This window comes from Podarcis melisellensis, assembly GCF_964234715.1.
Source record: "Podarcis melisellensis genome assembly, chromosome: Z".
Lineage (NCBI taxonomy): Eukaryota > Metazoa > Chordata > Lepidosauria > Squamata > Lacertidae > Podarcis > Podarcis melisellensis.
This window is the reverse complement of record NC_138547.1, coordinates 27,484,354-27,508,307: the sequence shown is the minus strand read 5'-3', so window position 1 is coordinate 27,508,307 and position 23,954 is coordinate 27,484,354. Positions and strand designations below refer to the sequence as shown.

At 43.0% G+C, this 23,954-nt stretch overlaps 1 protein-coding gene across 14 annotated transcripts in view; it reads right to left on the bottom strand.

The window, feature by feature from the left end:
* Positions 1-23,954, bottom strand: part of TENM1 (teneurin transmembrane protein 1) — a 391,653-nt gene that overhangs the window by 150,303 nt on the left and 217,396 nt on the right. For 9 of the 14 annotated variants that reach the window (XM_081897279.1, XM_081897280.1, XM_081897290.1 and 6 more), the window contains 5 exons: positions 13,629-13,781; positions 8,095-8,300; positions 5,624-5,834; positions 4,385-4,486; positions 2,875-3,069 (listed from right to left, as the gene is read on the bottom strand). In XM_081897279.1, coding sequence (XP_081753405.1) covers positions 2,875-3,069; positions 4,385-4,486; positions 5,624-5,834; positions 8,095-8,300; positions 13,629-13,781 — 867 coding nt within the window. The remainder of the gene's footprint in view (positions 1-2,874; positions 3,070-4,384; positions 4,487-5,623; positions 5,835-8,094; positions 8,301-13,628; positions 13,782-23,954) is intronic. The other 5 variants (XM_081897289.1, XM_081897281.1, XM_081897292.1 and 2 more) reach the window with 1 other exon arrangement.

Genomic DNA, 23,954 nt, shown 5'->3' with positions numbered 1-23,954 from the left:
GAGGTACTATTTCTGGGTTAGTGGAGTCTGTAACCTGAAGCATATGTAACCCGAGGTACCACTGTACTGCCAAGATTGCAGAGCAGCCATTGGGAAGCTTGAGGCTTCAAGCAGAGAGAGAGCCATGCCCCACAGGAAATGTTACTTGGGGCTCCTGGCACCTCTACTACTTGTGCTGCTAGTCCTATTGATCTAGTTGGGTCTTCAGGTTGGTGCCACAACAGACCTGCAGCAGCTATAGATCAGATCCCAAATTATGATGTGAGCTTCCAAATGCAGTTAAGAGCTGCTCATCTGCTTTCATTTCCTATCCATTGAAAATTCTTGTTTCGGTGGTGCATGGTGCACAGACCTCTGGAATATTGGTCATAATTATGTGTCAGGGCCATACAGGGTCAATTTGGAGGGCCAGGGGTCAGCTCAGGTAGAAGTCAAGGCCCAGAAAAGCATTTTGAGCCTAGAAAGATAAGAAGCTAATGTGTAGTCAGGGTCAGGAGCATTCCTATGGGGAAGGAAGTGAGGCAAGGTGTAGGTGGTTAGGGAAAGAGCATAGCAGGGGCGTCTTAAGCATATCCGATGCCGTGATGCAAAGATTCCCCCCTCCCATTTCCCAGAGTTGTCAACCTTTTTTAAGGGGGGGAACCCCAAAGTTGTTGACCTATTTTAAGAAAGGTTCCCCAGAGTTGTTGACCTTTTTAAAGTTTAGTTTAGTTGGTTTATTGACCATTATTTTCCATATAAATAAATGCTAGCGGAGAGTTCTAGGAGAGAAAGAAGCAGAAGAGATAAATTCATTTCTGCAAACTGAGGTTTGAACAGGACATTTAAAGCAGAAGAATGCTCTTTTGCAGAGGTGAGGGGCTAGGAGGCAGAATCGGAAGAGGAAGAAGCTTCAGCTGCCAAACAAAATCTCCAGTGGATCTGTGTTGGGAGGCAAGCTTTGCCTCCCTCCTCCAGGTCATTTTCACCCAACACATTATCAAATTCACCTCTGCAAAAGAGCGTTCTTCTGCTTTAAATGTCCCGTTAAACCTCAGTTTGCAGAAATTTATTTCTTCTGCTTCTTTCTCTCCTAGATCTCTCTGCTAGTGGGAAGGTGGGGTGGGGTGGGGGAGAGAAGGCTGAAAGATTCTCCAGATCCAAAGGCGATCAGCTAGGATCACAAACTCTGTTCCCTCCCCCCTCTCTTCCTCTCCAAGAGACAGTAGGTTCTATACATTCATATTATTCATGATTTTTATTCTTTCTAAAAACCAGCCATCCAGCATAGCCACCCCAAATATTCCCAGTAAAAAAACAGAATATCGCCTTTGACGGACTTTGAGCTGGTGTAGAAAGGTGATACTTGGGTAGGGGGCTGGGTGTTTGGTGGAGAAGAGGCGGATCCTCTGCGTGTCTTACTCGAAGGAAGCCCCCCAGGACTCCAGGGAGGCACACTCTCAGGCAGGCATGCAGAGGCGTTGTAGCCCTGGAAAGTCTCCCTAACTAAAGACCTACCATTAAAATGTGATTACCTCCTTGGCAGTGCCCCGTTATTTTATTTTTATTTCTGAGAAGGGAGGCAGCTCCTGGGCGTCCCCATCTTCAGAAGCTCCCTCTTCCGTGTTCCCTTTGTGTGTGCCTGGGCTCGCCTGCCGGGGCTGCCGATTGGTGTGGCTGCGCCTGGGCCTGCCCACCGGTGTCAGCTCCACTAATGAAATGCAGAACCTGGTGCCCTCCACAGCTTGGCACCCTGGCTCACCACGCCACTATGCCAAATGGTAAAGATGGTCCTGGATCATAGTTCAATAGCAGAACATGCCCCTAGAGTCTAGACCTATTTGTCTGAACTTTGACAGCTTTCTTACTCTGGGTGCCTCTGCCATTTCCTGGTTTTTAAATTGATTTCCCAGAAAAAGAAAACAGTGGTTGGGATATGATTTTTACTTTCTTAACCTCAGTTTGCCCTTGTGGGAGAATCGCTGAATCCGTCTTCCTGAAATTCAGCAGGTGTTATCCACTCTAGAAGGGCAACTTTTCATGATAATTTAATCCACTTGTGTGAAAAGGGGGGGGGGGAGTTATAGCTTTTCAAAATAGATTTCCTATTGTGATCAATAGAGGCAAAAAAAGAGCTTCAGATTTAACAGATCAAATTTGGAACCAAATAATAAATTGAACTAGAATGACACACAGCAGATCTGAAACTTATCAGGCTGCTTCCAAATGCTAGATACACAACAAATCTTGTGATTGTGCACATCCTGGTACCTACCAACTTAAGGACATAACTGCTGTATGCACAAAATCAGTATCTATCAATTCACACTTCCAACAACTGAGTTTACTTTGTAGATTCCATTCAGCTTTTGAGGGGCCATATACCATCTGCACATCAGTTTATATTGAGCTTCCTTTAGGGTTAAGGCATAAAGAGAATTTATCAGCCATTTCTAATATCCTTCTCCAAGCTTCTGTTGTTAAGACATGTCCAATTGATCTATGTCAGTACCACTACTGTAATCTCTCTGTAACAGAGAAATAGACTTTGACATTACAAATAAGGTTCTGCCATTCCTCTGAAAGATAAAGTATTATTGGTGGAGGTGGTAGAGGAAACAGGATTTTTTGTGGGCATTGGATTTGCAGAGTGATGTGTTCTTAACTTTAAACTGTTGGCACTGGCTTTTGCTTAGTTGGACCAATGGACTACACAGTATTGCTTGCAATGGCTGGCAGTGGCTTTCCAGGATTCCAGATGAGGATACTCACAACCCCACTTAGATATGCTTGGGATTGAACCTGGGACCTTCTGCATGCCAAGCATGTGTGGTCTACCTCTCAGCTACAGCTCCATTGAAAAGAAAGCCAGTAAGAGAAAGAAGAGGCACAAACCTTCTTCACATATCTCTCCTTTATATCCTGGGTCACAAATGCAGATTCCCATGATACATTTTCCATGGCCAAAGCAAGTGGGGTCAATGCACTGCTCTTCTGGAACATCACACTCAGGGCCTTTCCACCCATTGCGACACAAGCAGTGGCCCTTCTCGTATTCTCCATTTCCACTACATAACACTGGGCAGGAGTCTATAGAGGAGAAACATATTTGAGTGTTAATGATCTATATAGGATTTGGTGCCGCAATAAAAGTGGTGGCACATTTACAAAGCTAAGCAGGGTCCAGTATGGTTTCAAACTGGATGAGGAACTGCATGTTGAGATTCCTGCACTACAAGGGGTTAGACTGGTGAACCCCTTCCAATTCCACAATTCTCCCTCAACCCACACTTTGTGGCGCCAACACTTGGTCTTCTTGAGCAGCAGGAGCCCCAAGAGGGTTCACCTCAGTTGGTGGCCCTGCTCCTTACTCCTATGGCAGGCTGATAGGTCTGAGAGCCACCTGCCGCTGAAAATTGCCCTCAATGTTCCGGAACAACACTATTTGGAGCTGAGAGCCCATCTTGTTGAAGGCCTCCTCAAACCTTTTATCATCTGTTTTTCCTCTCAAATTTACTGTCCATTTAGCATACCTGCTTCAGCTTTTCACATTCTATTTCCTACCTAATCTTTTCATTTTATTCTCATTTCTGTTATTCCATAAACTGGAATAATTTTTCTCTCTGTTAACAGTCTGGTCTGTATCAGATACTTAGCTTGGCTTTGGGGAATGCTGCTTAGATTTATTATTTGGAGGTACCCTTTGCATGTGAAAGATCAGCCCACCATTTTTGGTATGCAGTCACTACTGTGTCAATGTATGTTTGATAAACATCTGATGCTGATGAGTGGAAGTTGAAGTGTCCACTATTTGCTCTAAAATCATGAAGGGTACATTATGAAAGATTTCTGCCTCCATATCCCCTAGAGCAGGGGTCAGCAAACTTTTTCAGCAGGGGGCCAGTCCACTGTCCCTCAGACCTTGGGGGGGCGGACTATATTTTTTTGGGGGGGGAATTAACCCACAAATAACCCAGAGATGCATTTTAAATAAAAGGACACTCATGTAAAAACACACCGATTCCCAGACCGTCTGCGGGCTGAATTTAGAAGGTGATTGGGCCGGATCCGGCCCCTGGACCTTAGTTTGCCTACCCACGCCCTAGAGCTACAGGAACAGAGGAAACAGCAAGTCGGGCAAGAAGTACAGAGCTGCTGCCAATGAGTCTAGCTAGTTGCATGTGATGCAACATGGGAGGAGGGGAAAGTGCATAGAAACACCTGCATGGATCTAGGCTTGATTGAGAGTCAGGAAGAAGTGGAGCCTCCAGCACCTAGGCCTGAGCTACTTCATTGCTGAAGCTCCAAGCTGAGAAAATTGATATTTATTTATTTGTCTGTCTGTCTGTCTGTCTGTCTGTCTGTCTTTTCTTCTACTTCAAATATATAAATGAGAAATCCCTACCTCTTGCACAATCTGGACCAAGGAATCCTGGAAAACAGTGGCAGTGCCCAGAAATGCATTCTCCATTCCCATTGCAGTTAGTGGAGCAGTCATCCATGACTTCTGTTCATACAAAGAGAAAAGAAAAGCATAACAACAAAGTGAACAAACCACTTCTGAAACGAGAGGCAACCATGCAGCACAACCATTCAAGTGGTATTACTCAACCTTCAGATGAGTGGGGAACCAATTACATTCACTGTATTCATACACAACCTGAAATAAAACATCTGTTCAAACAACTTATTATGTATTAGGTTTGGCCTTGACAGTTTAGAACAATAGGTATTTCATTCTGCAATACAATGTGAAGTTTTTATACCGCGAATTCATATTTAATTCCCTACTGTGTAAAGCATCTGAAGATTCTAAGTATTTATTGAGTAACCCCCATTGCACTTCAAATCTGTCTCTTCTTTATTTCATGGTTTTGTTTAAAATAAGAGATTATTTTCGTTGAACATTCCAATGCCTGTCATTTGTATATTTCAGATAAACATCCTACTTCTGTAAGATTTAGCCCCTCCCCCCAAAAAACCTCATTTTGGGGCAATCACTGATGGAATTTGACCTGGAAAAGCAAATGTGTTCAAGATCACCAAACACACCACTCTGGAGCCATATTGTAAACATGAGTTTAATTTTTTAGGGGATTTACAGATTTGCCCTACAATGCAAACAGCTTTCTTCAAAAGTACCAATCACATAAATGAATCCTGTAAAGCAACCAATTGGTTCTTGATGGAGAATATTCTTGAAGAATACCCCTGATTTATAACATTTAACAGAAGGAATAACGTTTTTAAGGATTTTATTTTCCTTTAAAAAAATTGAAACTAGAATGAGTTTTAGATGTTACTCTGTTTTAGTTTTATGCTGGTTTTAATCTATGTGTTATAGCTTGTAAATAAAAAAGCAATCAGTAAGTTTAATACATAATAATAATTAATAATTTTCACCATTCATTTCAACAAGAAAAATCAGAATGTGGCTTTTAATGAGAATCCCCTCACCACCAATTTAGTTCAGCTTGTATTGTTTATGCTTCAGAACTGACCCACCCCAAAACAGCCCATGCTTCCTAGAATCCAGGAACCTGTTTAATAATTATCATCATATATGTCAGATACAAGAAATGACTCAATAATCTATGAAAGCCTTCATTAGAAAGAGGAGGAAGACAAAACCAAGTGGTCTTACCAATTGCCGTTGTCAACACTTGCACTTGCTCCATTTTCTTGCCATCATTGTAAAATGCCAAGTGCCAAGTTCCCTGGTCCATATATTCTATGAAGCCAGTTTCTTGCAAGGACATTAAGATCAGATTCCTAGGAGCATGCTGAGATTCCTCAGAATGTCTTGATTCTGGCTTAATTAACTGTTTCCCATCCATCAGTTTCACAAAATCAAACTGAAACAGCAACAATAAAAAACATGATTAGATAGAATCCTGTCTTTATATGCATGTTTGTGTGTGTGTGTTTTAACTGCTTTTGACCCTTCAAAGTTATTTCTAAAACCAACCTAGGTTTTTTGTTTTGAATTTGGTTCCAAAACCAATATGTCCCCACTGGCCCCGATCAGTTTCCCCACAACCAGGTGCCTTCCAGACAGTGCTTTTTTTCTAGAAAAATAGGTGCTGGTACTCACCATGAAGCAGTTACAGTAAGTGTCACACTTTTTAACAACCAACAAAAGAGGTGTGGGTATTGCGTACCCTTGAGTGCCCCCTGGAAAAAAACACAGCTTCCAGGTATGGTTGGACTACAGCTCCCATCATTCCTGATCATTCGGCATGCTGGAAATGGCTGATGAGAGTTGCAGTCCAATGTATTTTGTGGGCAACAGATTGAGGGAGTGTTCACTAGGTAATTAAAAAGCTATTTTAGTGTTCTCTGTAAATGCTACACCAATGATCTTACTGGAATCAAAGCATGGATGTAATTACAAGAACCTGAACAAGTGCTTTAACTGGCTGTCAGGTTTGTGCTCAAACTGTAGGTAATTGCACTTAGCAAATAAGCAACACTCTTTCGGGTGAGCTTGCCATCAAACACAGAGATCTGAGTAAAGCAACACATTCCCATCTTTAGGGGGCAGCTACAGCTCAGCAACAGAGCCCATGCTTTCTATGCAGAAGGTCCCAGGTTCAATTCCAGGCATCACCAATCTCAAACAACCACCATGGTAAGATTCTTACCTGAGATCTTGAAGAGTAGACAGTGCCATGTTGACAATTCCCCCTTCTCTCCCCGCCCCCATACATAACACACCATGGCCAAGCAAAGATTCCAAGAAAAAGGCAAATAAGTGGAAGGACATATTAGAGGTTTATAAAATTATGCATGCTGTCGAAAAGTATGTAGGGAGAGTATTTTCCCCTTTCTCATTAGACCGCCTCTCCTGATGTAAACCATCTTGCACCCTGCACTCACCAGCTGAGGTTGTTCTTTGTGTGCCTCCTCCACAAGAACTTTGGAAGGTGGGAACACAAGAACAGGCTTTTTTTGCGGTGGCTCCCAGTTTGTGAGTGCTCTCCCCAGGGAGGCTCGCCTGGCACCCTCCTTACATATATTTAGGTGCCAGGCAAAAACTTTCCTCTTTTCCCAGGCCTTTGTTTAATTAGCCTATCTATGGCCTCTTAAACTGGGGGTTGTTGTTTTTGTTTGTTACAGCAATCTGCATATGTATCACACCAATCTCAACATTAAAGCCTTTGGAAAGAATTCTTCTGCAAGTTCCTGTTCTTCTGCAACCTGGGAACAAGGACTCTGTGTGGGACCAGAATGGTAGTATGCAGTGCCCAGTTTCCTTTCAGTCCCACAGTCCTATTATTATGTACAAATAATGCCATTATGCATGGAACAGAGTTTGCAAAGTGGGGTCCATGACCCCATTAAGGATGAAAGAACACGCTCAGTAGACTGGACAATTCATGCACGAGGAGGTAATTTTTTCTACGAGCAACTGGAAAACTGAGTAAATGTTGCAAGAAGAGGCAAAGCCAAATCTTGTTCTTTCTGGAAGGACTTCGTCTAGCTATCAGAATGTGGCTGTGCAGTGGTTAGGGCATGTACTTACGGCAGTACACCTCTGGGGAGAATATTCCATGTTCCTAAATGTAGAATCATAGAACTGTAGAGTTGGAAGGGACCCTGAGGGTAATCTAGTCCAACACCCTGAAGTGCAGGATGTCTGTATTTCAGTGCTGTGCAGCTGGTGCACTACACGCAGCCCTCATAGGTCTTTATAGCTCGCTCCCCCCAAATTTACCCCACTGGTGCTGCTACTATTGGTTTTACTGCCACTGATTTTGCTTCTGTTGAATGTTTTCATTTCTATCACTCCTGCCTGTCAACAAACAGAGTAGTTCCTTTGTCACCTCTGCACCTTGTTTCTTGCAAGGGTTGGCAAATCAGGTTGCTAACATAAAAAACAAACAAAAAACATTGTGGGACATCATCTATATGCTTGGTGACCTTTTGTGCTTTTTACAAAAATAACAAAAAACAGAGAACTTTCTTCTCTTTGCCTAAATTGATAAAGGAATGTATTTGTCAAGGGAGGTTAAGAAGGAAAGTTAACAGCAGTCAATTTAATAGTGAACACCATATATTTCTGAAATAGCTAACTTTTACAGTAAGTAAGTGAGTAAGTAAGTAAGTAAATACCTGTGTGTGAGTAGGGGGAATATTGCGTCTCCCATATATCCCGAAAAGTGAGTCCTTTGCCAGAGAAACATTAAATTTCAGGTACATTGGGTGATGGATCATAATCTGGAAACGCCAGAAGAGGCCTGGAAGAATGGCTTGAATCACTTGAACTCCAATTTCAATTTCCCCCGTGTCTATTGCCTGTCCTTTCTGAAACACTATTTCTCCAGAAACAAAGAAGAAGAAGAAGAAAGAGTTTGCTGTCATTTAAAAAGAATGAGAACAGTTTGAGGAACATGCTCAACTCTGTCCAAAAATGTTTGAAGAACGTGCTCAACTATGCCTATCCCTTTAAGAATTTCTCAGAGGCATTCAGTGTATGCAGGGGAGAAGAGGACCAGAATCCCAAGTCCTCTCCAACTGCTTTTCCTATCATGCTTTCAACATTTGTCTGCAGACGGCCAAGCGAACCTAACAAGTGTGGACAGTGTGGATGTAGCAGAGAAGTCAAGAGTATGTTCTGTTGCTCCCCACCTCATTTTTTCATCAAATCTGAAATAACTCATATTCCTAAGCAGTTGAGCCTGTCAAGTGCCTGAAAGAGAAGGATAAATATCTGGCTTAAATTAGCGTCAATTTGTGAACAGCTCCAAACAAGTCGTGGTTAAATTATTCCATCATCATCATTTATCATTAAAATGTCCAAGCCTTTAAATAATCACTGCTCTGTTATTTTTATATCTTGAGTGGTACAGAAATTCTACGCCACTCCAATCTCTGAGCGCAGTGAAATTCCAGGGGTTCCAGGCTCGCACCAAGAGTCCTTGTTTCCTTTTGGAAATGTGGCACAGAAGAGACTGTGGTGTCTTTAGGATATATGGTTTATTGACACATATATACAACCTGAGCCTACAACGCAGGGCTTTGCAGCATTAACACCCCAATAGGACCTTGCTTATCCCATAGGTGCAGCCTTGGATTCAAACAGACATCAAACATTGTGCTCTGCCTGCTGCTTTGGTTCTCTGTCACATAACTCTACTCTAAGCTTCTAACTCACATTGCTCTATCTGTTGAGGGAGGGGCCCTACCCATTTGCCATCTAGTACTGATCCTCCTTTGATCATTGCTTTCTTAATGGTCCATTGCCTTTGTTTTCTTAATAGCTTATTAATACCTCATCAGAAAACTAGCCTGCCTTATATTTTAAGACTAGCACTCATTTTAGCACACCAAGCCTTAATTAAATTCTAACACATGCTGAATCCAAGGATTATAGTGTTCTGGCACCCACAAACTCATAACACTATAATTAAGTAATGTCTATGGGCTGCCTACAGACTTGCAACCTAATAGACTTTGGACTGCAATTAAACCATAAGAAAAGCAGTAGCATTCATCATTCTTCAGCTTTAAAGACCTTTCAGATTTATTCATTTCCTTGGTTTGTTTATTTTAGAGCATTTGTAACCCAGTGCTCAGCCACGAAGGCTTGTAGAATGGGTGGGATAAAATCAGTTAAAACAGGACAGTCCCTGCTTACAGAATCATAATCTAAAAGACATGACTCAAAGGGGGAAAGGGAGATACTGACTTGAAGCAAACTTTTTACAAGCCATCATCCATAACGTTAAGCAAAATGCAAAAACATATTTTCTTATGCTATTGCCATTAAGTATGAAGAGTCAATTGCATTGTTTTAGTACAATAACTCTAAGGTCAAGGACAAAACAATGTGTTTAACAGTAATGGTAATGTTGGTCAGTGTTGACAGCCTTTAAATGAGATTGTAACTACCTTACTTTCTAAAATGAAAGTTTAAAGATCTGCTGTTCTGATGGGAGATGAAACAATATATTGTAGTATCAGGTGATATTATTCAGGCATGTCATGATGCTGTTATGGAAATGGTTCCTTCTTAGCAAAACTGTCCATCATTCACCCACTTGCGGCAAGCCTTTCTACTCTATAATTGTAAAGTAAAATGCATAAATCTATGAGCTGGTTTACAGTAGGTAATCGAAAGTCGCTTTATCCTCTTTACCATTTTACACACACTGCCCTATAGTAGGGCTAGCCCTGCTTGAGTTCAAAGAAGCCCTCATGAACCTCAGCATAAAGACACTCTGCACATCAGTTGCTACTGGTTGGGCTGATGGGTGCTCTTTGCCACATGCTACCTACTTCTCCTTCCTCAGGTCAAGCTCCCCCCACCAAAGCTCAGAAAGTTCCAACTCATTTCAAAGCAAGCCGTCCCCCTGCTCTCTTCTTTATTGATCTACATTGCTGAGGCCCAGAATGAGGAAAAACTAAGTAAAGAACTGACCACCCATTACCGCTATCTCAGAAAAGGAGTTGGTGCTGCTGTGGTCTAAACCACTGAGCTTCTTGGGCTTGCTGATTGGAAAGTTGGTGGTTTGAATCCCCATGACGGGGTGAGCTCCCGTTGCTCAGTCCCTGCTCCTGCCAAGCTAGCAGTTCGAAAGCATACTAGTGCAAGAAGATAAACAGGTACCGCTGTGGTGGGAAGGTAAATAGGGTTTCTGTGTGTTCTGGCTTTTGTCATTGTGTTTCGTTGCACCAGAAGCAGTTTAGTCATGCTGGCCACATGACCTGGAAAGCTGTCTGTGGACAAACGCCGGCTCCCTGAGCCTGAAAGTGGAGATGAGTGCCACACCCCGTAGTCAAGTTTGACTGGATTTAACTGTCCAGGGGTCCTTTACCTTTACCTGCTATCTCAGAGCTACTCAAATTTCAACCTCAAGCTGTTATTCACAACTCACATTCATTCTCTCATTTGATAACCAGAGATTTTTATATTTTACAGCATCCAGAGGATGCCTATCTAGGAGAGCTGAGGAACCCGTGACATTCCATATGTCACCAGACTCCAACTTCTATCAACCTCATCTAGCTTGGGCAATGGTCAGGTGTAGTAGGGGTGGAGTCCAGCAACCATGTGAGGTCTACAGGTTTCCCAGTCCTGCTGTAAATGGATGGATTTTGGAAGGCAACACAACACCTTGAATAATTTAGCTTTAACTTCCCAAAGGCAAAAGAGTGGGAAGCTCTTTTTTTATCACAATGGATAGAATTCAGGATGTTTACACACAATAAGCTTCTCAAGCCCCTGGTTTAATGCTTAGCATTAATTAGTTGGTTGTTATTTTTTTTTGCCATGGGTATTACTGTGGGAGATGGAACAGCGTGGTTAGTAGGTTTATCAGACATGGATCCCAATCTTATGCAAGTTTATTTAGAAGGAAGTCCCACTGAGTTAAATTAGACATATTGTCAAATAGATGCTCATAGGATCGCAGCCATAGTCTAAAACCATAACTACACTGTCTTGGGAGTAAGCCTCAATGAACTCAGTCGGATTTACTTCAAAGTAAACTTAGATACCTAGGAAGTTGCCTTATACTGTGTCAGATTATTTCACTATCTAGCTCAGCATGGTCTACACTAGCCAATGTGGTACCCTCCGCATATTGCTTGACTATAGTTCCCATCATTGCTAGCCATTGGCTGTGCTGGTTAGGCCTGATGTGAGCTGTAGTCCAACAACATCTGGAAGGCACCACAACATACTAAGGATTAAACCTGGCACCTTCTGTATGCAGAGCAGGTGGTCTTCCATGCTTGCATAAAATTGGGTTCTGTGTCTGGTATTTCAAGAAGCTTCTCTTTTGTCAAGTGATGAGCTTTCCAAAACAGCAATGCTTATTATTCTCTTGACATTTTCCTGTTCACTTCAATGCACCTTATATAAAATAAAGTTTTAAAATGTATTCCTACTATAAATGCGTTATCCTGCTTTTTACATCATTTTTGAGCATACTGACAGCAAAGACAGACTCCTAATCACTGATTGCTCATGGCTTCAAGAAATTGAAAATCTGAGCAGCAAAGCACCAATTATCCTCCCAGTGAAGTGCCTGTGTGCAGATCATCACTGATTCCTGAAACAATCAATCTCATTATGCTTCCCTGCTAAGCACCAGCCATCAATAGGATGTCTCGATTTTTTAATCATAGTGCAACCTATTAAAATACTAACATAACCACATGCCAGAGTGTTCAGAAATGCCACCTTAAAGGAACCAGCCTCTGTCAATGTGCAGAATTTGATTGCCATCATAATTTCTCATTAATGAGTACTTATTCCTCCCATGATGGGGGACCATTCAAACATGTCAATTCCCTTTCCACCATCACCAGTCTGATTTGATAGCATCCAGAAAAAAGCTTCTCTGCTCTATTCAGTTAAATGTATAAACTAGCACATAATGATAAATGATGCTCAAGACTTGGTGCAAGATACAAGTACCACCAAGCTCCTTTGAAAGACCGATCAAATTCTCTGAGTTTGGGAAGAGAATTTGGCAACCACTGTGCTTTCCAGAAATAGAGTTAGAGTTCCACAACTATGATACCTCTCCAGTAACAGAGTTTGGGTTAATTAAGCAAAACAGCAAAAAATAATCTATGCTCATTCCCCTCTGATACCCTTTCTGTGCTATGAAGGAACACAAGCTGTCAAGTTATTTCCTAGAAGAGTCAATGTCAAAACGGATGCCTAGCAGAGCAACTTTTATTGCTAAGCACAGTCTAGAACAGCTGTATAGGTGACTGCCTCAGTTCGGTAATAGTATCATGTAGAACTGGAAAAGCAATGTCAACAGCTTAAACAAGGAGTCAACAAACTCTTTAGGCCAATGGGTATTGTGATGGGATGATGGGATGATTACGCTTGTGCGTAAAAGCTTAGTCCCTCAGAGTTTGGCCAAGTTAGCAAACCTCTGTCTATAACGGAGCCCCTTGAGCATGGCTCCGTCAATCGCTGGCAGAATCCGACAGTGGGCGTTTACGGAATCTCTTCCAACATAAAAGCTCCTTAACGGAAACGCGTCTTCTGGACTCTCAGCGCGACAGTTTCTGGCGAGGAGTGGGTGTCCCTATAGGAGGTCCTGAAACCTCCCCACTGTTTTCGCTGGAAGTGTCTCTGAGCCATCCCTCCGACTCACTTTCCCTCGGAGCTCCTTCTATCCCCCTGCTGGTTCCCTCTTCTGCTGCTAAGTCTCTCCTAACCTCCGTGAGCCCTTCCACCTCCTGTCCTTCCGATGGCAGTTCCCTGACAGGTATATTTGAATTTTTCATGTTGTGAGTGCCACTTCCCCTGGTTCTTTCTCTCTCCTTTTCCCCAATCAGGCCCTCTGCCACCCTGCCCAAAAGACAGAAAGCAACAAAGCGAGCAGACATGCAAGTAGCTTTCCTAAGGAATCTGGGTAAAAGTGAGATATAGTAGAATTAATCTGAGTTCTTAAAAGCTCATAGAGCTGAAATGGAAAATTGGAAAGTAACACTTTTCCAATTTCCTCCTTCAGCTCTATGCATTCAAGGGAGAAAGAAGTAACCATCCTCACCGCCTCATGACCAAGGGGGGCAGTGAAGGGAGAAGATGCAGAGGCTTCGTGGGGACAAGAGGAAGACTTCAATGTCATCATATTTGTGACCTCTGACTTAAGCATTTGAAAGAGAAAGGGATGTACCTTTTCTTTCTGTTTTATCAGAACCTTTCCCTCCGATGGGTGAGTAGGTTGTGTCCAGGAACTCTGTGCCTTTGCTTCCTTTACTGACTCCATTTTCATAAAGGTGTCCTCCAACAGGCTGTAGCTGCCAAGTTAGGCCAAATAAATGTACTGCTGTTAAAGGAGAGGGTGAGAGGAGAAGAAGAAAAAAAACACACAATTAATTTATGCCCACCTTTATTACATGAAGAAAAAAGGTAGTGGGGAAGCTTCTGCAGAAGTCAATTATTGTGTTTGGAATAAATTGGAATTCTAAGTATGCTAATTTCACCTTAAACTAAATGTTTAATTAGTTTCCGCACTATTCTTTTGGAGATCAGCCAATACTAGATGATGAATTTCCTCGGCAATTAACAAAAATGCTTGCAATTCAAGGGACAAAGGCTTTGTAAGTTATATATATTGCATGGAAAGTTGTAACGCTGAATGTGTGGGTGAAATTACACACTCTACTGCAACCTTTTCAAACCTGGAGGCTGTTTCGCCTATGCAAATTGAAGCTAGAAGGGCACAGTATGCAGTAAAATGGTTTGGGGAGGGAGTGGAAGAAGGATGCACCCACTGCTTCTCTCCTCACTACCACTCCCTTGTACAAGTAACTCTCCTGCCAACATCTAAAACATAGGTTTGGAATCGGGGCTGGTAAGAGCCAAGAAAAGGATTAAGCAGTGTTCTCTTTTCGAAAGCTTCTGAGCTTCCAATCCCGGCCTTGGTTTAAACAGTAGTAGCAGAATATGCATTTTCATCCTGCATTAAACTGATTAAAATGTTCAGAATTAGAGTGGGAAATGTAACCCCCTTTTAAAAAATGCATGCAGATAGGCTAATCGGTAAGGTAAAGGGACCCCTGACCATTAAGTTTTCCAGCCTGCGGCTCTCCATTTCCATATCAGTTTGGCATTTATTTAAACAATAAATAAGTCCTCATGAGAATTCATCGCTATTTCAGTGCAAATTTCTCCTAATATGCACGTGTTTGTATTAAATTCTGCCCAATACACATTTTTGCAAATCAGTTTATCCCTAAAACAATGTTAAGTTATTTGTATGTTATTTTCACAAATATGTGCATTTTGGTACACACTACTTGGTTGGAAAATTGCATAACTCAGAAATGTTTGAATTTCAAAGGATGGCTGTGTTTCAGGTCTCTTATACTTTCAGAATGTGAATTAGGTAGGTTTACCTTTAAATGCAAACTGATGGAATTTATCCCTTATCCTTGGGTAAAGGTCGAAACAAACAAACAAACAAAAATTCCTTCCATTAGCACCTTAGAGACCAACTAAGCTTGTTATTGGTATGAGCTTTCGTGTGCATGCACACTTCTTCAGATACACCTTGGGTAAAGGTATTATTTTGGCTTCTTTTTGCAGAATACAGAACCCTGAAAGCTGTTTTCCTAAGGCTATTAATTTCAGATGATTCTGGGTATACTGGCACACAACAAACCCATTTATCCATAGGCTGCCTAGTTCCAAGCTGAATGCTGCTGCTACTTCTCCATGTCAATATGTCTGGAAAATGTGAGATGGAGAGGAGTGTGTAGTGTAATTCCCACAAGAAATCTCACCAAAATTAACAGTTCTTGAGTCCAAGAGGCTCTGAGAGAAAGCAGTCACTGAAATCTCATGGCTTCAAGAATTGCAATTGTGGCAGTGTGTTTTTTTCTGGGGTGGGGGGACGCAGGCGTACGCAGGGGTACGCATACCCTTAAACATTTTGTGAATCTAAGTGTGATGGCCTGGGAATCTGATTCAGAGGCTGAACCGGAGGAATCCCAGCCTGCACAGGAGTCCCCGCCTCCAGGGCCGGCTGAACTGGGGCAAGGCCTTGATTCTGAAGCGCCTGCACCTGTGCCGGATCCTCAGGAGCAGGCACCAGGTGAATCCACTCTGGCTCCAGAGGTGGTTGAGGACTCAGTGCCTACAGGTGAGTCTCCCCCTGGGCCCAGTAACCCTTCAGCCTCTCCTGAACTGCAGAGGCTCAGGGCAGAGAGGCGAAGGGAACTGGTTTCTCCCAGGAGGAGTGCTCGCCTTAAGGCCAGGAGAGGCGGGTCTCCTGGGGGCAGGGACCGCCCCTGGCCTCAGAGAAGATAAAGGCCAGTCAGCCTGGTCCCAGGTTGCGGGAGCAACGTCGTTGATGAGCTGTTTCGGCCAGCATCCAGTCCTGTTTCTCCCAGAGTTCCTGTCCTTGCCTGGTTTCCCGCTGTGGACCCCGCTTCGCCCGAGGAGGACTGTCTGCCGACCCTCAACTCAGGTCCTGGACCTCGCCCCATGGTAACCTCCCCCCTGGACAAGCACACTAAGTTTGGCCTCATTGAGGGGCAGTATTTTAATATGAGTAGGAAAATGAGGGTACCCCTAAACGTTTTTAAAGAAAAAAGTAGATCATCCAGAATGATCCTCAAGTCCAGCCAGATGCAAAGTTGTTCATTATGATGAATTTATTTAGTTCCATTACTGACACAGAATCACAGTCTATGCTTCTCTGATTTGTCCTTGAAGAAGAAATATGACTAGCTGGTTGAAGCCAGCAAATGAAAAACAACAAAAGAATGAATGTTGCCATGGCAAGCTAACCCAGGAGACGACTTGTTCTGCAAACTATTTCATTTTACAGTACAGACAGACTGATAGGTTTGTTTACTGCAATAAGCTGAGAGGGAATGGAATGGAGAATCCTGGAATAGGGCTGCAGGTGTTCCACGGCAACTTTTTGTTGCATGTTCCACATCTAAAATAGTAGGCCACTCCCCTTCCCGGGGGCGGGGTTGCAGACAGGCCATGTGCTCTCCCCGTGTGCAGCGGGGGGCGGGGCGATGCCACCTGCGTCACTGGGAGTCCTGGCCATGTCACGCCCCACGGCCAACAAATCCGGTCAACCGGGGGTGTGGCTTACCCAATTTAAACCTAAGCACGACCAAGAGCTCCCTCTTCTTCAGAAGTGGCCCTCCTATTAGCCAGAGTGAGGCAACCACCTCAGGCAGTAGGTTGTGTCATTTTAGGGGGTGCCTGAGGTTTTTCGACATGAGAAATTAAAATCTGCTATTATTTTTCACGAAGAGTCGGACACGACTAAACGACAACAACATTATTTTTGTGTATTGGGCAACATTTAACATGGCAAGTCTACGTCTGATGAAGAAGCACATAAACTGTTCTCAGAAAACCAAATAATTTTAATTGCACCTTCTGAAAATGTCAGGTAATGCTTAATAATAATAGTAATAACAACAACTACAAATACTTGGCAATCATTTTAATTATTTCTTTGCAAAATTTATGTAAAATGCACATTTTACTTACCAAGCAGAACTAAATTATACTAATTTAACCAAAGTATCTTTTAAATTCCCCTCATTTTTTGGATTTCGGAAGCTGAAAAATTCAGCACACTCTAATGAGGAAGAATGTTCAAGGGAAGTAATAGTGCCACTGTATTCTGCTCTGGTCAGACCTCACCTGGAGTACTGTGTCCAGTCCTGGGCACCACAGTTCAAGAAGGACACTGACAAACTGGAACGTGTCCAGAGGAGGGCAACCAAAATGGTCAAAGGCCTGGAAACGATGCCTTATGAGGAACGACTAAGGGAGCTGGGCATGTTTAGCCTGGAGAAGAGGAGGTTAAGGGGTGATATGATAGCCATGTTCAAATATATAAAAGGATGTCACATAGAGGAGGGAGAAAGGTTGTTTTCTGCTGCTCCAGAGAAGCGGACATGGAGCAATGGATCCAAACTACAAGAAAGAAGATTCCACCTAAACATTAGGAAGAACTTCCTGACAGTAAGAGCTGTTCGACAGTGGAATTTGCTGCCAAGGAGTGTGGTGGAGTCTCCTTCTTTGGAGGTCTTTAAGCAGAGGCTTGACAACCATATGTCAGGAGTGCTCTGATGGTGTTTCCTGCTTGGCAGGGGGTTGGACTCAATGGCCCTTGTGGTCTCTTCCAACTCTATGATTCTATGAAAGGCACCCCATTCTTGAGAGTAGTGGATGACCTCACAGTGCATATGGCTTCCTAAGCTAATACTAGCAACATTCTCAGTGCCAAGTGGAAAATAAACTAAATTGTCTCAGAAACTAAAGTCAGTCCATAGGTAAATTTATGGCAAAGATGCTACCCAAACTTTATTGCTTTATTAAAAGTCATTATCTGAGACTGCAGAGGAAGGCACTGATACAATGCTAGTATCTGCCACAGGCTTAGCTACTGGAAGATAGGAAGATGCCTTATAAAGCAGGAGGGCAAAACCTTTGGCCCTCCAGATGTTGCTGGAATACAGCTCCCATCAGCCCTAGCTATTGGCCATGTCAGCTGAGGATGATGGGAGACATAGTTCAGTAACATCTGGAAGACCCCCACCCACCCACCCCCACTACAAAGTATCAGATCACTGGCCCATCTAGATAAAACACTGCTCACACCAAGGACATGGTACTTCGTGTTGCACCTACAAAGGTCTCAGCAAATATCCTCTCAATAACCCACAATATTCCTGCTCAGTTCCTGTTTGAACTGCCTTAGTCTCTCCTACATTGAACATGCCCCCTTAACCTGATTATATTTCATGGATGGCAGAACTGAGTTCCATCCCTCCATTTGGTTCAGAATAGATGAGTGGTACAAACAGCTTCTCTCGGTGAGGATGTTAGTGGCTGATGTGGGTACTCTTTTAAATGTTGCAGCTGTTTTATTTTGCCAGGCTCACACGATAGCCATTTTGTGTAATGTTACGCCCCCACGACAGGGCCCTTTCCTTATAACTAATAACCTCTCATTCTTCTTACCAATTCCTTTGAAGTTAAGTCCCTGCCTCCATCAACGAAATGTATTGAAGTGGAATGGGCAACGTGGAAGCAGTTTAAACCAAAGGGTAGGATAGTAAATATTTTAAATGAATGAATGAATACATTATCAGACACTGCTTCATTTTTATGGATTATTTTTCCAAACCCACCCCCCAAGGCATGGATGGAATTTGGATGGTGAATTGCAATGTTTGGTTTTGCAGCCGAACCAATCCATACTGGTGATAATCATTTTATTTGTGCATTAGCAGAGCACACATAAGTGAGATGTGATGAGTCCCATTCTCTGTTCCGCCCCCGTTATTCCCTCTTCCAGGTCAAGAAGCACCTGTGTGTCAGCAATTGTGTTTCATTTTTACACGCCTAAAATGGTCGCTGCTTGTAATTATAAATCTATCTGTAGGCGTCACTAGTTTGTGGGAGATTCAAACACATGCCAGACATCTAGGTTTGTACAATTAAAGTAGATTCAATTGCTCTGCCCCTCTAGTACAACAAATATACCTTTTTTTAAAAAAGAAACAAACATACTTTTGTGGCTAGGAATGTGATAGGGAAATGCACTAAAAACTGCAAGATGAATGGATTGTTAATAGCAAAACATATAAACACCCTGGAAACAAATAAGGATGAATGCTCACTAAAAGAGACATTATCTGACCTCTGTGTAAGCTTTGTGCAAGCAAAGCAGGATGAATGCTCAAGAAACAGGTTAGCTGGAAAAGCTCTGTTTCCATCCATATCTATTTTCTTCAATAAACTCACCCTTCCCTTCCCTGAAGTATGAGTGTATTGCCTACACATAGTTTTTTCACATCATAAGGACCAGGCCTTTACATAAATGAGAATGGGAAAAGGAAGTAGGCAAAGTCATTCTTCCCTTAACAGAGGAGCTCTCAGCTTCATGGGAGATGACAGAGGCCAATGCAACCCTGTGGATGAAGCTGTAGAATCTGCTTGGGGTGTCTCCATCTTCCATAATGCCTCCACTACTCATATAATTGAAGTGTTGCATAGGTAATGCTTTTATTAGTAACCCCTAAATTTTACCTGTCATCTTAAGGTCTGAGTGGGTTGCTGTGCTGTTACTCTTAATGTGGCGATTAAGGTAGCCAGACACATAGAAACATAAGCTGCCTTAAACCGAGTCAGACCACTGATTCATCTAGCTCAGCATCGCTTGGCAGGGGTTCTCCAGGATTTCAGGCAGGATTCTCTCCCAGCCCCACCAGGATTGAACCTGGAGCCTTCTGCATGCAAAGCAGATGCTCTACCACTGAGCTATGGCCCTTTCTCTACAAGGTACGAGAGCTCAACAACTGAAGTATGTAACTGCATTATGCTGCTTTTTTATTGTTTAATGAAAAGAAAACCTTGGCATGTGTAGATAACATATTATTTATCTTTCAAATGGTGTCATATATTTGGGAAAGAGACCTGCAAAACTGCACATGGGTTATGGTTCTCTCCGTAGTAGTAGTAGTGCATTTTTATTTTTTTATTTTTGCAGATTACATTTTGTAAACTGGATTAACCCACCATCTGCTACAAAGCCAATGATTAAATTGAATTTATTCTTATCTACCTTCTGTGTAAGCACAGCTTGTCAACTTGTGTTCTGCAAAGTTTGGCAGCGAACAAAATATGAAGCTTGGCTGAAACACAAGAGACTCCCTACAGTGGATCCATGAATTAAAAATAAAACATAAATCAGTGCAGTATGTATTTATCAAGCCAACGTGACTTATCTTCCAGGTGAGTGGAGGAGATGGAACCGGTAAGAAGAGTTTCGAGATGAACAGCCTGGGCCAAGTTGTCCAAATGACTTCTCCTGGCAAACCATATTACATTTCCCTTAAACTAGGAATTATAATTGGGAAATATCACGGAAAGGCTGGATTCTTGCAAACTAGGTCTGCTTGTTATTGCATGAGAGGATACTTTGCCCAGATCTCCTCAAACCTGGGAGCCAGCCGTGCATAAGATGAGCCCTGTCGCATCAGGCCAAAGACTATCTAGTCCACTATCTAGTCTTACAGTGGCCAACTAGAAGACAGTGAGAAGGCCAGAAGCAGGACCTGAGCACAACAGTACTCTCTTCCCTTGAAAATCTGAGCAACTGGTGTTCAAAGGCAAATTGCTGCCTTCAACTGAGGTAAAAAGTTAAAGGTAAAGGGACCCCTGACCATTAGGTCCAGTTGTGACCGACTCTGGGGTTGCGGCGCTCATTTCGCTTTACTGGTCAAGGGAGCTGGCGTGGCCAGCATGACTAAGCCGCTTCTGGCAAACCAGAGCAGCGCACGGAAACGCCATTTACCTTCCCGCCAGAGCAGTACCTATTTATCTACTTGCACTTTGACGTGCTTTCAAACTGCTAGGTTGACAGGAGCAGGGACCGAGCAACGGGAGCTCACCCCGTTGCGGGGATTCAAACCGCCACCTTCTGATCCGCAAGTCCTAGGCTCTGTGGTTTAACCCACAGCGGCGCCTGGGTTCCATTCAACCGAGGTAGAACACAGTTATTGTGGCTAATAGCCAGAGGGCTTATCAATACTTTCTCTTGTTCCACTGCTTTCCCCTCTAACAACTTTCTCCACACCATGCATTATTTTACATAGCTCTATCATGCCCGCCTTACTTTTCTTATTGGAATTTTTTCTTGGCCGTGCAAGAAAAGTGCAAAAAAAGGGGTGAATTATACAGTGGTACCTCGGGACGCGGGTGGAGAGAGCTATCAGTGGCTACTAGGCATGATGGTTGTGCTCTGCCTCCATAGTTGGAGGTAGTAATGCTTCTGGATACCAGTTGCTGGAAACCCCACAAGGGGAGGAGTTCTGCCCATGTCCAGCTTGCAAGATTCCCACAAGCATCTAGTTGGCAAGTCTGAGAACAGGGCACTAGACTATTGAAGATGAGAGGCGGAATGAGACAGGCTTGTGAAGAACCATGGATGTCTGCCTTTCCTGCTGTGACAAGCTCCTCTTCCCCCTGGTCTCCCAGGACAAGGAGAGGCATGAAGGAGGAGGAGCAAAGGCAGCCACACAGGCACACTCTCAGATTGCTTGGAGGGAAACCCCAGAAAGGAGGGGACTCTACTAAAGAATTAACTTCACTTACTCCATGTGATTTACTGCTGGTTTGCTCCTGACAGTAGGACCTAAACCAATGACTTCAAGTTACAAGAAAGCAGATTCCAACTATATATCAGGAAGAACTTTCTGAAAGCAGGAGCTGATTGACTGTGAAACTGACTCCCGCGAGAGATTGTGGACTGAAGGTTTTTAAACAGAGGTTGGATGATCATCTATCATGGATGTTTTAGTTGAGGTTCTCATATTGTAGGTAGTTGGGCTAGATGACCCTCTGGGTCCCCCCAATTCTGCAATTCTTTGATTCTGTGACTAGATGGGTCATTGGCCAGATCTAGCAGACTCTTCCTATGTTGCCAATTTTGTATTTTCCTTTCCTTCATTCCCTTTTTATGTTATTTGCAATCACAAGTTGTAATGGAGCTCCTCTTTGCCCCTGCTGCCCTCCACTACAAATGCCCCCTCCAAATAATGCTAGGCCATGGTGTAGCAATTTCCCAAGGAGACATGGGGTGGAGTTCCACAGCAACCACCAGTGGAAACAGAAGAGGTAACAAAGGAAACACCACTGATTAATGCCCCTCCAATAATTATACATAATGTTCCCCATTGATAAATCAGAAAAACAATTTCCCCCAAATTCATGGTATGCATTGGGGGTAGGCAATTTTCAGGAGAGGAGAATGATTTTTTCCTTAGTCTCTCAGATAACCTGCTGGAAAAGAGTACATGGCAGGATATATATTAGCTGTCATTTAGTCCACTATAAGCACAAAAGGCATTTTCTTGACCAAACTTTCTGAACCTCAGAAGCACATTAATATTTGTGTATTTTTATTCTACATTAACTTGAGGACTTTTGTGTGTGAAGAGAAGATTCATAAATACAATTAGTGGGCACTAGCTGTAGGATGTTGCTCTAGTTTGCAGAGCACATTTTCCCTTGCATAGCTCAGCTGCTATGGTCCCTTGTGATATTCCATTATTACAAGGTTATATTGCCGTTATTGACCTTTATTGAGACGAACTGGGAAGATGATCTTTCATCTAATTGCTGTGCAACTAATTGAATTAAAAACTGGCAGCCTATTCAGCTCAGTGTGGTAGACTGGGTGCTGACGTTGGACAGGAAGAGCAACATTCATTGGAAGACCTTGGGCCAATAATTATCTTATTAGGCAAGTGTGGGCCAATAACAATCCCCCAATGTAAGCCACATCACAGGATGGTTATCAGACTAAAAAAGGAAAAGCTATGTATTTGTTTAAACATATATATTGCTCTCAGCTTTTGGGATAAATCAGATGTAGGAAACCTTTGGCCTTCCAGATATTGTTGAACTACAACTCTGGAGAGCCCCAGCACACATGGCCAATGGTCAGGGATATTGAGAGTTGCACTGCAACATATGGTGTGCCAAAGATTCCCCATGTTTTGGATAAATGTGATCATGTATGTTCTAAACCAGATTTCCCCAATGTGATGGCCTTCAGATGTTTTGCAACTCCCTCCAAACCCAGCCAACGTAGTAGCCAGCAGTCACAGATTGTGAGAATTGCAGTTCAAAACATTAGGAGAGCATCAAGGTGAGGAAGACCCTTGCAAACATATGCACTGACCTTTTCTCCAAGTGTGCCATTCCTGCAGTATCCCAACATAAAGATCACTTTTGTGGTGTACTCAGGTACATCAGCAAATGCAGCCGCCTCAGCACTTAACTGTCAATTGCACCTCTACTCACGTACATTTCCCAGGAAGTAAACTCTGTGGATATATCCACAGGGCTTTCCTCCAAATTAAATGCAATGATGGCCTTGTAGCCTATGCTATTTGCTGTGATGATGGAATATTTGCTGTGGTGCTGGGCTTAAGGCTCAAAGGCCTAAGACCAGTCATTGATCAAGCACCAAGTGATGATTTGTTAGGAGCTGACAGATCTGTGTGGAGCTCCCTTGCATGGTGTTACAAATGAAAGGCAACTGCCTTTCGTTTGTAGTTTAGGCAGCTTCTCAGTGAAGCACATTCATGCCCTGGACAGACTCTACCTACTGGTCACTGGATTCTCCATGGACGGGTAGGAGTATAAGAGTGCTTCCTGCCTCAGTTGTGTCTTGTCTGAACGACAAGGTCTTCCTGAACTCTGATGTGGTTGTATTATTTTTATGGGGGTTTTTTGGCTCTGTCTCCAGGTTTCCATTTCAGACTTGCTCTTTGGTTCTCTTTGGCTTGTCCCATGGCTACTGGTTCTCAGCGCATGGCTCACCCATGATCCAGCCTTGAAGTAACTATCCACACTGCAGCAATATCCAGGGACTCCTAGTGCAAAAGTTAAGTGCCAAACAACTGGGGATGAGGGAGAAATTCATTTCAGTTTGCATTTAAGGGTG